Source organism: Atta colombica, unplaced genomic scaffold (assembly GCF_001594045.1).
Source record: "Atta colombica isolate Treedump-2 unplaced genomic scaffold, Acol1.0 scaffold281, whole genome shotgun sequence".
Classification (NCBI taxonomy): Eukaryota; Metazoa; Arthropoda; class Insecta; order Hymenoptera; family Formicidae; genus Atta; species Atta colombica.
In genome coordinates this window covers 253,949-266,742 of record NW_017259383.1, presented here as the reverse complement: position 1 = coordinate 266,742, position 12,794 = coordinate 253,949, and the positions used below count along the sequence as shown (strand labels likewise).

The window sequence follows — 12,794 nt, the reverse complement described above, 5'->3', positions numbered from 1 at the left end:
CGAGTATTATTGTAGTACATGAGATTACGATACAATATTCTTTTAATTGTGATAACTTAAGATATAAATTAAAATATTTTATATATTAAAAACGACAATTAATTTCACTTTCGTAAAAAAAAAGAGTAATACGACATTATAATTATATTATAATATATATTATACGTGGACAGTTCGATAAATCAGTGATCTTTTAAAAGAAGATTGTGTTGAAAAATAAATTGAATTTTGATTTAAAAAAGGTAAAAAGAGTCATTGACTTATTACATTGCTCACAAAATTAACCGAGAAAACGTTATATCAATTATTACAATTTTGTTATTATTCTTATGAAAATAGTTCTTTATCGTGAAACATTTTTTACGAAGCATTATCGTTTTTTTAAACAATTAAGCTAGTTACAATAGCCTTTAATTAATCGGGCTGTTTGCTCTAATTTTCATTGTACTACATATTCAAACAGTTTTTAAGGATTCTCGATGTGTTTACCCGTAACTGTAATCTAATTAATCGAACAACATACAGCCAACCTATATGAGAGGCCGAGGGCAATTCGAGCTGGTATCCCAAAGGAGTAGATAAGACCATTGAAATATCGACAGCGGCTGAAGGGTGTATAGCGGTCGAGACAGAGAGATAATCCTCGGGAGAGCTTCCCGCCATGGAGCTTAACCAGTCAGAGATAATCACCGTAAGGCAGCGCTACATCGCGTAAAACGGTATCGACGTCGGCGATCGTCTCGAATTTCAACGAGACCGCGAGGAAGATTCGTTGGCGAGCCCTCTCATCCCCGTCTCTATTGCGAGAAGGATACTCGATTCCCCAGGTCCTTCCATCCTCTCTTTCGCCGCTAAATGCGGTGTCCTTGCCACCGCGTTCGTGACGGTTTCCACCGAAAGCTGAGTTCCGAAACTTTGGAAACCGCCTTAAGAATCCACGAATATCATTAAGTACCTTACAAGTATATATAATCCATGGAGATTAATGCAATGCTGTGTCTTGCCGCGTCGTTGAAAAAAAAAATGCACGGGAAAAGATAAGATGGTATAAGATAACGGTAATGAAGATAATAGATTTAAGGTTCGCTGGATAGATGAGACAATAGAAATTTCTCTTATCGTAACTAGAAGTTACGATTGCTGAAAGTAAAGAGTTTATCTGTAAGGCTGATGTGTTTTAAAGAATTTTCATTTAATCGAAAAGAAAGAGAAAGAAAGAACTGATTTGTCGTATTCAAAATATGGAAGTGAGTTTCCTCTGGCGGAATAATAAGATCGACGATAATGGCCGGGCTTTATTGCCTTATCTCGGCAAATGAGATTCACCGACGGAATGAAAATAAATCACATCGCGAAACGGTGTTGTAAGACATGATAAAAGCCCAGAAAATTAATTTCAACAATTCTGTCGAATCGTATTAGGGATGTATACGTTAAAGATGGTATATCTTCATCGAGTCGCGAAATACGTGATATATTTCTAATATGCCACTAATAAATCACTGGATCGAACTGATGAGATGCGCGCGCGCGTACTATTTGGAATTTACGCGAGCAAAACCAGCGGCGGTGCATGCTACAGCGTAATATGACCGCAAGGTGCATTAGATTAATGATAGTGATATGGCAAATCGAGGTTGCCAGTACATTTTGAATTTTGTATTAAAATATTAATAATCATATAATTTACAGTTAAAAAATTATATTCTGCACTTGAATATTAACCCTCTGCAGCTGAAATTTGTAGCACAAATTACAGGATTACCATAAAAATTAGGGAAATTAAGGAATTGTTAGGGAAATCGAAAAGGGTTAAGAGAAATAAGGAAAAAGTCCAAAAATTTTACAAAATTTTCTAAGAATTTAATATCTTAACTTTATAAAAGTTTAATATACGTTTAATATACATTACATTTATATGCAGTTTTTATGGATTATTATCAATTTAATAATTAAAAATGCAAAGAGTCAACAACATTAATAGTAATTAATACTGTTATGTTAAATTAATCTACCAACAAAAAATATTTAACGGTTTCCAAATCAGACTGAAAATACATAAAATTTTAAAATATTATTGAAAGTGAAGAGAAAATAATGAAATTTTGTCTGGAAATCAAGAAAGTTATGAAATTTTAGGATGAGGAATTTGTGACAATCCTGAATTACTAACACTAAGACTCATTTAATTTATGTTAATTAAAAGGAGTTAATTAATTTCACAGTATCAAAAAAAGAATGAATATGAATATTTTATAATAAGAATAAGTATAATTCAAATTTGCAGCTGTATGTAATATATACCATAAAGAAAATTGAATTGTTCGACATTTTTAAAGAGATTTATAATTGAGTCAGTCCAATAAACTGAATAGACCCAGCTTCAGAAGGTTAATCCTAATAATTACATTGTATTTAAAATGGCCTCACGAATGACTTGCCGATGGAGTAAAGATATTGCAAGAAGTAGCAGTTAATAAATAAGCATGAGTCTCTGGTAAAAGTATTTCTTAATATAATATTTTTTGTTCATATTTGTTCAAAGATTAAACCTGATATCTACACACCCGGGCAACGCGGGCATAATATAAAGGAGATTAAAACGCCGATCCGGCTATGATTCAGTGTTCCGCTGAACATTTTTCCACGCGCGGCAATAGCGAAAAGTTAATATACGGATTAATATGTTCGCGCGACGGCTGTTAACGCCGCCCGCTTGGCCATTCCGTGCCGCAGATATGCAAACGAATCTGGTCAAGTTGGCTTATCGCATCATCGATTTTTGGCCGATGCATTTAGTGCCGCGCGCTGATAATAAAGTCGGTGAGAGTCGATGATCGGGAAAAGTCACAACCGGACATAAACCGGTGCCCGCCGCTCGACGTGACAGTTAGATAAACGTTCGACCTCGTACGAACGTTTATCACATTTCTCTAGCCCCTTAAATCGCGGGTATCACGTACGCGTTTCAAACGGTTCGGAGAAACGTATGGGAGGGCTATGGCGAGACGAGCTTTTGCTTTAACAAATCTTCCGAAGGCTCTTCTGAATCGAGCAATTCGCCTCTAGAGAGATGAAATCTCTTAGAAGCTCTTAATTCTCTTTATCTCAATCCTCTTTATCCTCTCGAAAATTATCTGAAACTATGAATAAAGGACAGCTTTAATCACTTAGTGAGTCGAGAAGAAAATTACAAAAAATGTACGAAAAATAAAATGTTCAATGGCTTTAGAATTTCAAGATTAAACGCACACACAACATATGTTGATTAACTTATACAAGTAGTGTACCGTTATATGAATAAAATGTTTGTTCTTTATTTTAGAGAGAAATAAAATTGGAAATTTTTTCCGCGTCATATTATGGATATAATGCTTAGGGGATTAAAACAATTATCCGACTTATCAGTCCACAAGTATTAGCGGTGTGAAAGTGCCCGTGGAGAATACCAAAAATTTCTGAATCACGTTGGAAAAGATTTTTTTTTTTAGAGAAAAGCGCCATAACACTCCAGTGAATTTTACACGTTGGTTACGCCACCACATCGGCGCGGCGCGGCGTCGTTCGTGCGAAAACACCTTGAAAATCTCGGCCGACGGACGACGCGCCAAACCATTGAGGATGGAAAAAGGAGTAAAAGCGAGGATGGGACCGAACGAAACTGGAAATGCTGTATATGTGCTTGTGTATGTGTATATGTGCCCCATCGGCCAGCACGATAAAGTAGGCATTTAAACGCGTCAAATAAATCGTATCGTGGTCAATAAATCTCGGCCACGTTCTCGGTCCAGCCGATCGCCTCGCGTTTCGGTACCAACGGCCCTTCGTATCCTTTTATGGCTGTTCGTTACGACGTTAAGAGCGCCGTTAGCCTTTGCCACACGAGCGAGTTTTCCCTCGCTATGCGTCCCGGAGTTTCCTGCGCGTAATTTTTGACTTGGTCTTTTTTGGCAGCTGTGAAATTGGCCAACTCCGCGTCATGTTCCACTCAACGCGCCATCCGTGCTTTTCTTCGTACTTCAGTTTTAAATCATTCTACAGGATAGCAGCGCGTAGTCGTGTCTACGGCAACGTCTTTGAGAGTCCGCAACGAGGATGCGGTTCTCACAAGCGCGCTTAATTAAAAGATCTTGTTTATTCAGAAGGTTGACACTACATGTGCAAACAGGGAAGCGATATGGTCCGTCATATAATTCATGTATCTCTATACCACGTTAAAGCACCGGTGGAGAAAAATTTGGCCTTAGTTATATTTTGCAGAAATATTCACTAATTGCTACAGGAACCAGTTTAATAAATATTTGATTAAGTTGTTGGTTATTTAAAACGTAAAAGGTATATATATCAGTGCAATCTCTCTAATTTTAATCCTCTGTCTGCAGTTATTTTAGCCAATGTGAGTAAAATAACTTTTTGTCTAGTTCAAGTTTTTTTCACTATTCCTATATACTAGAAAAAGAGTCTGATTGCATTAATCGGAATCCTGGTTGAAAACATTTTCTGGTTGAATCTATTATAATTCTAATTGAAATAGAATTCTGGCTAATATAATCAGAGTCTATCAGTTAAAAATGTAAAAAAGCCCATCAGAGCCTATATCAACTGTTCAGATGAAAAAAATTCTTTATTCTCGTGTGAATGTAACAGAACGAATAAAATGTACGTTTCAACTTTCAACCTTTAATTCGAGTCCTTATCAATACAACATATAAATCGAAGTTACATAAATAATGCAAATTCCAAATTGATGATTCCCGACAATTTAGTTCGTTCTTCTTTATTCAACTGCCAAAATTTTCTAATTTGTTCATTTTCAACTAGAAATTTTTCTCAGTGTGGGCTTTAAAAAAAATTCAGAGTTACTTTTCAAAAGCTTTATTACATTATCAATTTTTTTAATTTTTAAATGTCAAAATCTTTATTTAATAAAAATTAAAATTTGAGCAAAAATGAAATTTGTGCCAAAAAAGATCCAAATTACAGAGGATTAAAAATAAAAAGTAAATCAGATATTTACATTATGTTCGGTTTTTATATCATAAAAGCGATAAACTATAACAATTATTCACTTGAAGGATGATACATTTATTCAGAAACACAAACAGTATCGCGAGAAGAGAACGGCATTGCGTGTAATTCTAAATGTTGTTATCGTGCTGAGAATCCGACTGAGATATCCCGGTCTTTTCTGCGAAGTGAGCCTCCAGAGGATCCAACCAATCAGGAATCTTATAATTAAGTTTTCTGTCTAATTTTCACAATGGCCGATTAACCAGGCGGGCGTTGGAATGCAGGTTCGTGCACATAAACATAGCAACAATCGCACAGAATTTCAGAAATTACACCTCCGACCGATGCGCGGTGGGCGAGATGCCTCATAGAAGATAAAAGATTCGTGGCGAAGGCGGAAGGATCCCCGTGAGATTTTCGACAAGGATCAGAACGTTTTCTCTATAATCTCGTTTCACTCCTGCCGCATCAATCTTACTCTCGAAAAGCGTTGCATCCATGGATTTTAATAACAGAACGGCTTTTAACGAAAGCTGATGATCTTCCGACGATGACATAATTGATGCAACGTGGGAGAGAATATAGAGGTATTCTCCCGTGTGGCAGTATCGGCAACAATTTCCGTTTCGTTTCCATGCCAAACATTTCAGAATTTTCCGCAATTTTTGATTGCTGCGAAAAACTAAATCAAAACATTTCTGGCAAACCAAGTTATCATACACAAAAAAGCATCGCCAGTAAAATGTATGACATATGACCTGTGAAATATTTAAATTATATATATTGCATTTTAACATTTTATATTTCGACCTGGACATTACATTAAATTGTAACGTAATTTGAAAGTTTTGTGTCCTGTGCATTTATACATATTTTTAATTTCATGCGCAACGTTGCATGTTTCATTTTTTTCGAAACTAGAATAAATATCGATTATCCTAACTCGACACTGTTAAAATGAGACGAGAGTTAATTTCTCTCAAGAATACTTAAGATTATATTCGTCAATATATTATGTTCACTCTGTGAAATCGAATTTAAATTTAAACTGTATAAAATCGATCATATGTAGAAGCAAAGCTATTTATGATGGCACATTCTAAGATTAGTTGTAGTGTCAGCTATTACGGTCCAAGAAAGACCAATTATTATATATCATCGCATACGATAGATCCAAGAAAGACCAGTTATTACATGTCATCGCATACGAATATTTTTATGAAAGGAGATTTTATTAGGAGCGTCGGTTTCGGATGTCGGTAATCGTGATACATATATCACTCGCTACGGGATTAATCGTTTATCGGAAAACTAATCAAGTAGCAGGATGGAAGTACGGGTTATGAATTAATCCCAGCATCCGTTATCCAAACATATATACGTGATCTCGTAAATGCGCCTGGGTCAACATTGAAATTATATATTCGGTAAGTGCAAGGAGTTTTTCATACGTTCGAGTTCTTAATTCAGCGTCAGCTGCAAAATTCGCCTCGTAATGGCTGAGAGAGGACGCAGGATAGAGAAGGGGAGAGAGAGAAAGAGAGAGAGAGAGAGAGAGTGAGACGAGATCTATAGCGTTTCGACGCGTGATCAACGACGTCACGTATCTCGCATTACCTTTCACGACGCTGCGAAGAACAGTTTACGGCACCGGAATTAAGGCACGGAGTTAACGTCAGCCGATTATGTTGGGTCGCGTTTGTGCGCTAGTCTTAATTAATCCTGCTCACTTATTCCAGACTTTCACGGCCGACTCGAGCTGATACGCTACATTTAATCCGCGGTCTTTGGCGGAAAGAGATAACGTTACGCCATTAGCTTTTCTCCAATATCTGAGAAGAAATGAAAAAAAAAAGAAGAAAGATGTATAAGTTTCTTAATAAGTATTGGCGATATTTATTGTACACATTAATGTATTCACGAAAGTTACACGAAAAGAATAATTTTGCAAAAGTTATAAAAATTTAGCTGCAGTGAGAAAAAAATCATTTCATTCGACTAAATTAATTTAGTTCTTTATTTCTTTCTTTGAAGAATGTATACAATGTATTTAAATCAAATATAATATGTTTGACTAAATTAATTAAATTAATGAACAATTTTTGTTTCTCAGTGTAGATACAGAATTGAAAATAATTTTATTTGGATCAAAATAATTATATAGAATGTTCAAACTTGTTATTAGAATTTTAAAACGTTTAATTTTAAAACGCAGCATGGCTTATGCTTGAGATTTCTACGTAATTATTTTGATGGTCCAACAAAATTATTTTTAGATCTGTATCTAGTTAAATTTTTAGTTACTTCAGCAAAACCATATAATAGTTGAAAACCGTTCTTTTTCAGCCGGATTTTAGCTACTATTAATTCAAAAGCGGGATTTTTCGACGGGCATCTATCTCTCGACGTTGGGCGTATAAAGCTACCATCAGTAACGCAATATTTCCGCGAGAGCGTATATATATTACACATCTGTTTCCTATCTCTGAAAAATTTCTTGTAAGATAGTTGCAGCTTATGAAATTGGAAATAAGCCTGGCAAGAATCTTTTGAAGAGTCGCGGAAGTAAACGTCATTTTCCCTGTAAACATTATAGCTTTCCAGCTTTTCCTATTGGGAAATCTAGACTTTTATAAGCAAAACAACATTCACGCGTTTGCGATGTTGCGAGATGGTACTCTTTGTACTACATCGAATTTAATCGTCGAATTTAATAAAAGTGTCTGACAAAAACTGAAGCGTTTCCTATTATTCGCGCGATGTACAATGAAACACTCATTTTCAACGTTAAATGCACTCGCTGAGTGCCTGCAGCCTGTAGGCCTTTACAGTGAAAAGTCAAAAAGGCCTTCTACGATTTATTCCATTGCAAGACTGAAAGTCGATCCTAGCCGGAAACTGAGCCATGAGAAACAAGCTCTAACTGCACATGAGTACGCGCGAGACAAAAGTAATTAAAACTCGCAGATCGTGCACGATCGTCGAGCTGTAAACGAGAGCGCAGGCTCTCTCGGTGTCGGTGGGCTTGCGCGAAATTGGAATTCCATTTTAATACGTTTAACAAAACGCGGGAAGATTAAGCGGAGGAATCCCGGGAAATTGATCGGCCGCCCACGGGGGACACCTAACACACTAAGATCGATAGTCCGTCCCGTCTAATAAACGCGGTCGCGGCATTTATTCCTCGCCACTTTTCTGATATTACGGAGATAAATGATCGGCGACGTGGGGCTCGTGGGGGAGAGGGAAGAGGAGAAAAGAGGAGAGGTGGTGCGCTGCACCCGGATGTTGTCCGAATACGCCGCCGTTTGCACGGGATGCACGTTGCAGTGGCAAATTGAAAACGTGTTTGGCCGTGTATAACGTGTATACATTTAAGTTTCACAAATGTTTTTTAATCCGAACATATGTGGCAAATGGTTACTAAATTGCAAGGGAAGCCGGCACATACCAAAAAGTGGGGTGTACGCCATGTATTTCCGTAAGTTACTGGTGTTTTAGGTGTTTTATAATGTTTTTCGGGTGTCGCGTATAGGAATAGAAGACGTATATTATCCATGTCTTTCGTGATTCTTACTAATAATAAACTGTTAAATATCAAAGGAGCAATGGCAATTCAGTTAAAAATAATAAAATATTATTTTAATTCAAGGAATCCCTTGAATTAAAATAACATTTTATTATTTTCGTATGTCGGCAAAACGTAAATTAAACCATTTTTGTGGTCAATTTCAAAGTAAACATCCAAATTAATATATGCATTCAATAAATAATAAACTAAATTTGAGTCAAATTTAATTATATTTTCACGCGCGCGCGTGTGTGTGTGTGTGTGTGTGTGTGTGTGTGTGTTAAATTGTTTAACTTCATTTTTAATTAAATTAATGACATATTGACTAGGATATCTATAGAAATAATTAAAAATAATTTAAAAATTGAATGTAATTTGACATTATGAATTTAACAGTGTAATCCACGAATTTTGTGACAAATATTATACTGTTCGTATTGGAGGATTTGTGATGCCGGCGTGATTATATACGACCGTCGGAAGGTGTTGGCTGCGTGTCGACGTCATTTCCAGCTGGAGGATCGGTGAGATGCCATTGCAAGAAGAACCTCGTCAAAACGGCGGTTGATTTCCGCGAAGATTAATAATCTTCGAACGGAACGATTGTGCAGCCTGTCCGCAAGAGCGCTTTCTCTCTCTCTCTCTCTCTCTCTCTATCTCCCTTCCCTCCCCCCCTCTTTCTCTCTTTCTCTCTCGTTTTTGCTCTCACTTGCTCCTTTCGCGGCTGAACGAAGTTCGACCGAACTTTATTATAAAACTAATATTTTCCAAGTTCTATGAGGTATTACGATAGTTTTCTGAAAGGGCCTGCCAGCCCGAGCGGCAAGGCGAAATGGTTCGCGGGGCGAAACTTCAATATTCGGCGACCATAACGACACCGACTGATATATTATTTCCTACAACTTCTACTCTCGGGGTTTTGTCTGCTTCGCGACCGGAAGAAAGGGAAGAAAGCGCGCGCGGGGCAGCGGCAACTGAGCGGTTGAGACATAAGGGCGGAAAAAAAGAAAGAAAATGGAAACTTGATTAAGAATTCCATCCGCTCGTAGTCTCGCGCGAGCATTCGCCTTCCAGGGAATGAGAGAACCGCGATGTTCCGCGTTGCGTAGCGAAATGAACGTCCGGCAATGTGGGGATTTAATAATAAAACTGTACCGACATTTTTATTTCTTTTTCCCTCTCTTTTATTTCTTTTTTCCTTTCAAAGATAGAGAAGGTTCGGGCGGTACAATGCATCGATCGAATTAACTTGTAGCTACATCGAAATCGAAACGTGAACTCGATGACAACCACGGCGCATCGTATCGGTGCAAATTAACCCTTTCGGTATGACCAGATCGAAACGTGGAGTGCTCGTAGTTGGCCGAGATACAAATTCACAAATATATCACTAACGATCGATAGAAAGCAATTTTGCTAGGTTTTACGTTATTATATAAAGAGTATATCATCGACTGAATTTTTTAAATCGCTGAAAACTTGTCAAATCCATGAAGAGCAGAAACATATTTTTTTTTAAATGAAAATATTCTAAAATAAGAGATTCAAGCGTCTTTAAATGTCTTTTCTCTATACAAAGAGAGTAATTATAATGTACAAAATTTCTATAAATGATTGTAAATAAAGAGAGCAGATTTAACATTATAATGTACAAAATTTCTATAAATGATTGTAAATAAAGAAAGCAGATTTAACATTATTAGATTTAACAGCATTCAATATCTTTAATTTGTGTAGACGTTAAAACAGAATTACGACTTTTTATTCATGTATTCATGAGATTACATTCGATATTTGTAATCTCTTTTTAGATTTGAAAAAATTATCCTCGGAGGAATTAACAAATATAACAACGAATAAAAAGAGAAATAACTTTTTATCTTTTTACTTTTTTTTAACAAAGTCATGCATTTTCCTAGGAAGGGATATTCGCCACTCACAAACGCATAGTTCTAAAAATTAAACAAAAATTTTCTATTTAAGATGAGATTAAATGAAAAATCGAAAAATTGTGCTCTTTATTTCGGTTTTATATTTTTTTTTATTCAACCTTAATCTTTCTATATATTCCTCTTTCTCGTATTTACGATTTCCATATTCGCAGCAGTTTTGCAGAACGTACCGCCGTGAGTACCTATATTCGTGTATATATAGTTTTCGTTGTATATATTATATTGTTTATATACCACACAATGGTACGAAAATATTTTTCCAGTTTTATGCTTTATTCCGACGTTTTTACCTTTTTTTTCTAATACGTATATATTGCAACGCTGATATTTTGGCTTTACCAGCGGCATCGAAGAGGAAATTCGTGGGTAACGAAAAGGTGATGTCGTAGCGATGGAAGTCGGTCGCGGGGTCAAGAGACCCAGCGGAACGCGTTGGGTGGAAGAGGGGAGGAGCAAAAGGGAGAGATAACGGAACCGAGAGACGCGGAGGAGAACAAAGGGTGCTTATCGACACCGCGGTTCTTATCCTCGGTAATTCCTTTTATTTTATCCGTTTCTTCTTCCATTCCCTAACGTAAGTGAGGACCACGAAAGCCAGGCCACTAGTCGGCCACACGTAAGATAATCAGACTGAGATCTACTTGAGCGAGATCTAAACCGAGCTATTTCGGGGTGTATCCCATAGGTGCTCTGATTTTTTCCTATTAAAAAATGTTTTCCTCGGGAAAAAGCGACATTAATTCACTCCGGCGTAGCAATTTGCTCAACTTCCATGAGAAAGTGACAGTGGCATGTCGTGGAAATCAACAGTAAAGTTTAGTGACGTCACGACGTAACTCCTAAATGACATTACAGGGAAAGAGGACTCGCTAGTTAAATCGATGGAATTAATTTTTTACTTTAATCTTTGCATCTCTCTATGTGTATAAGTTCGTGACGTGACGGCGACAACATCTCTCAACGTCAATTTATCACATCGATTTCCATCTTACTATTTTTTTTTTAAATTACGCTTTTAACATAATATTTGCAATTTCCGAGTTATCTGAGTAAATTCAGAGCGCCAGATCGGCGAGTTGGCTTGAGCAAGGAAGCTTTTTTCGTGAGTCAATATTTAACAGACTTACCGGGTGTAGATGACGTACTGCGAAATTGGAGTGTTGTGGGAATTAACACCAGGTGCCCACGATATATTCACAGCTTTGGACGTGTAACTTATGACAAGTGGTCGCTCCGGTGGATCAGGCACGTCTGAAAGCAGAAATTTTATCATTCGTAACGCTGTTGTGCAACTCGTGGCTGTGGAAATTGTCGAACTGTCGAAAATTTCGCCGCGGATTATTACTAGGTAAATTTTCACGATTATTAACCAAACAAATATAACTGTGCACACGATGTGCCAACTACTTAGGAAAAGCATTTCTTAAAGTAGTTACAGTAGCTATACGTACGGCTACGACGCGTTTACAGTATACGTTAACTCGCTCCAGTTCCTTAAGCTGAAATTTATTTTCTCGAAAGTTGAAGTCACGTAGTTGATATTTCTTACAGACGTTTGTATCGATATCGACATGTAATGCAAACACGTATCACAAGCTTTACACGAATACTTATGATATACATATTTCCGAAACAATCTTGTCACGAAATAGAAACGCTTGCAATGTTCCGTCGATCGTGTCGACAGTTTTATGGTCGTATTAGATTTTTCTCTCAAATATATCTTAAACATAGTTTAAGTTGCTGCGTATAGGAAAATTGTTGTTTAATTATAAATAAAATATAAACAATTTTTAATATAATTTAATTTATGATTAAATCGGTTTAGCACATAAAACAAGTTATAATTTCTGAATGTATAGACGATCTAATTGATTCAAACTAATAATGTGAAACCATTTCTTCTTCAAGTACTATAAGTGTTATCACTAGTGCGTAGATGTCTCCCTTTCATATACTAGAGTTCCTAGAAGTAAGAGTCTGGATAATGTTGATCTAAAGCAAAATGGCAACAATACTTACTATTGTAAGCTGCGTATAAGTATCGAGAGATTAAGTAGATTAAGAGAAATTAAGTAAATTGATTTTAAGTTTAACTCACATATAAACGATAAGAAATATTATTTTAGACCGTATATACGAACAAATCAATATTAAAAGAATAAATCAATACTAAAAATTAAAACATAACGGTCGAAGTTGGATCTTTAATGTTTAAATAATTCAATGTGAATTTTATATATATATATATATATAAAATT

General features: G+C 36.3%; 1 protein-coding gene across 1 annotated transcript in view; it reads right to left on the bottom strand.

Moving 5' to 3' along the window:
* The window catches only part of LOC108689926 (tyrosine-protein phosphatase 99A), an 80,845-nt gene extending 69,039 nt beyond the window's left edge, over positions 1-11,806 (bottom strand). The window contains exon 1 of the mRNA XM_018196907.1: positions 11,661-11,806. Within this exon, the coding sequence (XP_018052396.1) occupies positions 11,661-11,806 (146 nt within the window). The remainder of the gene's footprint in view (positions 1-11,660) is intronic.
* Positions 11,807-12,794: the final 988 nt, after the last annotated feature.